Source organism: Gavialis gangeticus, unplaced genomic scaffold, assembly GCF_001723915.1.
Source record: "Gavialis gangeticus isolate Ggan-Ray unplaced genomic scaffold, GavGan_comp1, whole genome shotgun sequence".
NCBI classification, from domain to species: domain Eukaryota; kingdom Metazoa; phylum Chordata; order Crocodylia; family Gavialidae; genus Gavialis; species Gavialis gangeticus.
In genome coordinates this window covers 8,452,304-8,454,845 of record NW_017729015.1, presented here as the reverse complement: position 1 = coordinate 8,454,845, position 2,542 = coordinate 8,452,304, and the positions used below count along the sequence as shown (strand labels likewise).

The following is a 2,542-nucleotide window of genomic DNA, read 5'->3' as shown; positions in this document are numbered from 1 at the left end:
GGGGGGGGGGGGGGGAACTCCTGCGGCCACTTCCGGAAGTGGCACGGCCACTTTTGCTGGTGGCCCCATTCCCTGGCTGGCACTCACAGGGGGACCCCCTGTCTGCCAGTTAAAGAGAGCACAGCCTAACATGGGGTGCACCAGCGCTCTCAGGGGGTGCATGTACACCCCTGTGTACCCCCTATGCGTCACCCCTGGCAAACAGTGGAAAAAGCCCTGGTCATACCCAGTTGATTCTCCCTTTCAGTACCCACTCTCGGCCATGGTGTGACACAGGATACTGGGCCAAATGGACCTATGGTCTGACCCAGTAAATGACAGTTCTTACATCCTCATGGAGATGCAGACAGGGCAAATGACTCATTCAGGTTTCCTTTTGCTGGAAAAAGATCACAGACCACTGCTGCATAGTTAAAATAGTCATCACTTTTAGGACTGACAGGACCATTACATCTTCAAAATATTTTTATGTTGAGAGTAACCAAACGGCACTCAGGTGCCATTTAATTTCAATAGTAGTCAGGCTCCTAATCCCCTTAGGTTCCTTTGAAAATTCCAACTTGACCTCTCTGCTGAGGGTACTGAAATTGAGATCCAGTCAGTGTCAACAGGATGGGATGGCTTAAACGAAACACATGCAGCTCACTGGAAACTGAACGGAGTTCAGAGAGGCTATTGAAACAGCTCACAGGTGGCATAATGGCTGCTGTTAAAATATCAGCCATAACTGCAAAGGTTCCCTGTTTATATCCTAATCTAAATGCAAGGAGACATTGATGGGATCAATTTGGAGGTTCTCTTTTATACTCTATGAATGCTGAATATTCACATGATATTTGGAAATTTACAGTATAACTATACTGGCTTCATTTAACAAGGGTTTTATAGACTAACTCATCCAGACAGGCATGAGCCTCAAACACCAAGTTTTCACTGGAGAGCAGTGTAATTGCCCTTGATCATTTTTCACTTCCTAAAAATGTTTTTAACAATTTTTTTCCTGCCTTCTTTCCAGGCTGGACACATTTGATGGACTCATCCCCTTTGAATTTAAAACAGAGCCTTCTTATTCCAACCCCAAATATCTCGGTAAGAAGTGTGGGGCAGCCAGGCAGCACTAGAATATAAAAAACCACATAGATCCTTCCAGGCCAAGAGCTTGTGAACACCTGAGCATGTGGGATTACTTTATCTGGAAGGTTGGACTCTAAGGACTCATACAGGGAAGACAGTGAAGTTGCACTGGTTTATAATGAAGTGGCCTATAGGCAATGAGAAGAATAAATGGTACTAGATTTCTCTGTCACCGGGGAATGGACTTTGCTTGTGTCTTCTTGCATATCTCCCATTAGTACCAGTATAATCTGTACCCCAAAGAATGGGACAGGAAGTTAACTCCAGGAGACTGTTGAGGTCTTTTCTTGGAATGCTATTGACAGGGATGCTTTGCATTCCCACAGATCCCTGCTATGAGCTGTATCTGCCTTCACTCCACAATAAGGATGGTTTTGTTCCTCATTTTCCTAGTGAGTTTGCTGTCCATGGAGCTGACATACTTCACCAGCAGCCTTCTCTTTGCTGCACTGCTGAAGCGATGGGTCTGGGACTACGCCATCACTGTCACATTGATCCATGTAATACTGACCTCTCTTGGTGAGTTTGAGTCAGGTGGATTCCAAACATGGCACTTTATTTGAAAGTATAGGCAACTGACCCTTTCTATTTTGTAGCTGTATGAAAGCAGGATAAGATTTTATCATTTCTCATGCACTAAGCAACTCCAAATATATGGACTTCAGACTCAGGTGTTACAAGCAGTGGTGCAAACAATGCCATTAGCAGCTCTCTTCCTGCTGAGTCAGAATTCAGCCAGCATCCCAGGACCATGCCATATTAGAAGAGCATCCTGTTGCTTATGTTTTGGTTCAGATGATCGGAGACACTGCCCACAACTCCTCCTAGCATCTCTTTAAAGGAGGTAGATTTAGGTTAGACATCAGAAGGCGCTATTTCACAGTCAGGGCGGCTAGGGTCTGGAACAAACTTCCAAGGGAGGTGGTGCAGGCTCCTACCCTGGGGGTTTTTAAGAAGAGGTTAGATGAACACCTTGCTGGGGTCGTTTGACCCCAGTACTCTTTCCTGCCATGGCAGGGGGTCGGACTAGATCTTCTCAGGTCCCTTCCGACCCTAGAAACTATGAAACTATGAGGTGGTTTAAAACCTTACGTTTTTTCCAAAACTGTAGTTTAGCTAAACGCCTTTTAACGTGGATGTTTTGTAAAGTGCTCCAGTGTCCTCCAGGTTCTTGTGTTTTCAAAATCACCGCCTTGCCTTAAACCTGCTTTTAAGCATAAAGAGAGCAAAAATTTCAGTTTCCAAGTAAATGGACCTGAAAATTGCACTGTGATAGTTAACTGACTCCCGTTATTTCTAAATATTCAGCAAATACTAGACCAAAATGTTCCTATGCCATTGTGTGCGGACACATGCACACACTTTTCCCTTAAAACTTTTACCATTTGCCTTGGTTCCAATGATATGC

General features: G+C 44.6%; 1 protein-coding gene across 1 annotated transcript in view; it reads left to right on the top strand.

The window, feature by feature from the left end:
• The window catches only part of LOC109293987 (transmembrane protein 244-like), an 8,893-nt gene extending 7,091 nt beyond the window's left edge, over positions 1-1,802 (top strand). The window contains exons 3-4 of the mRNA XM_019512147.1: positions 1,016-1,089; positions 1,528-1,802. Coding sequence (XP_019367692.1) covers positions 1,016-1,089; positions 1,528-1,697 — 244 coding nt within the window. The 3' untranslated portion in view covers positions 1,698-1,802. The remainder of the gene's footprint in view (positions 1-1,015; positions 1,090-1,527) is intronic.
• Positions 1,803-2,542: the final 740 nt, after the last annotated feature.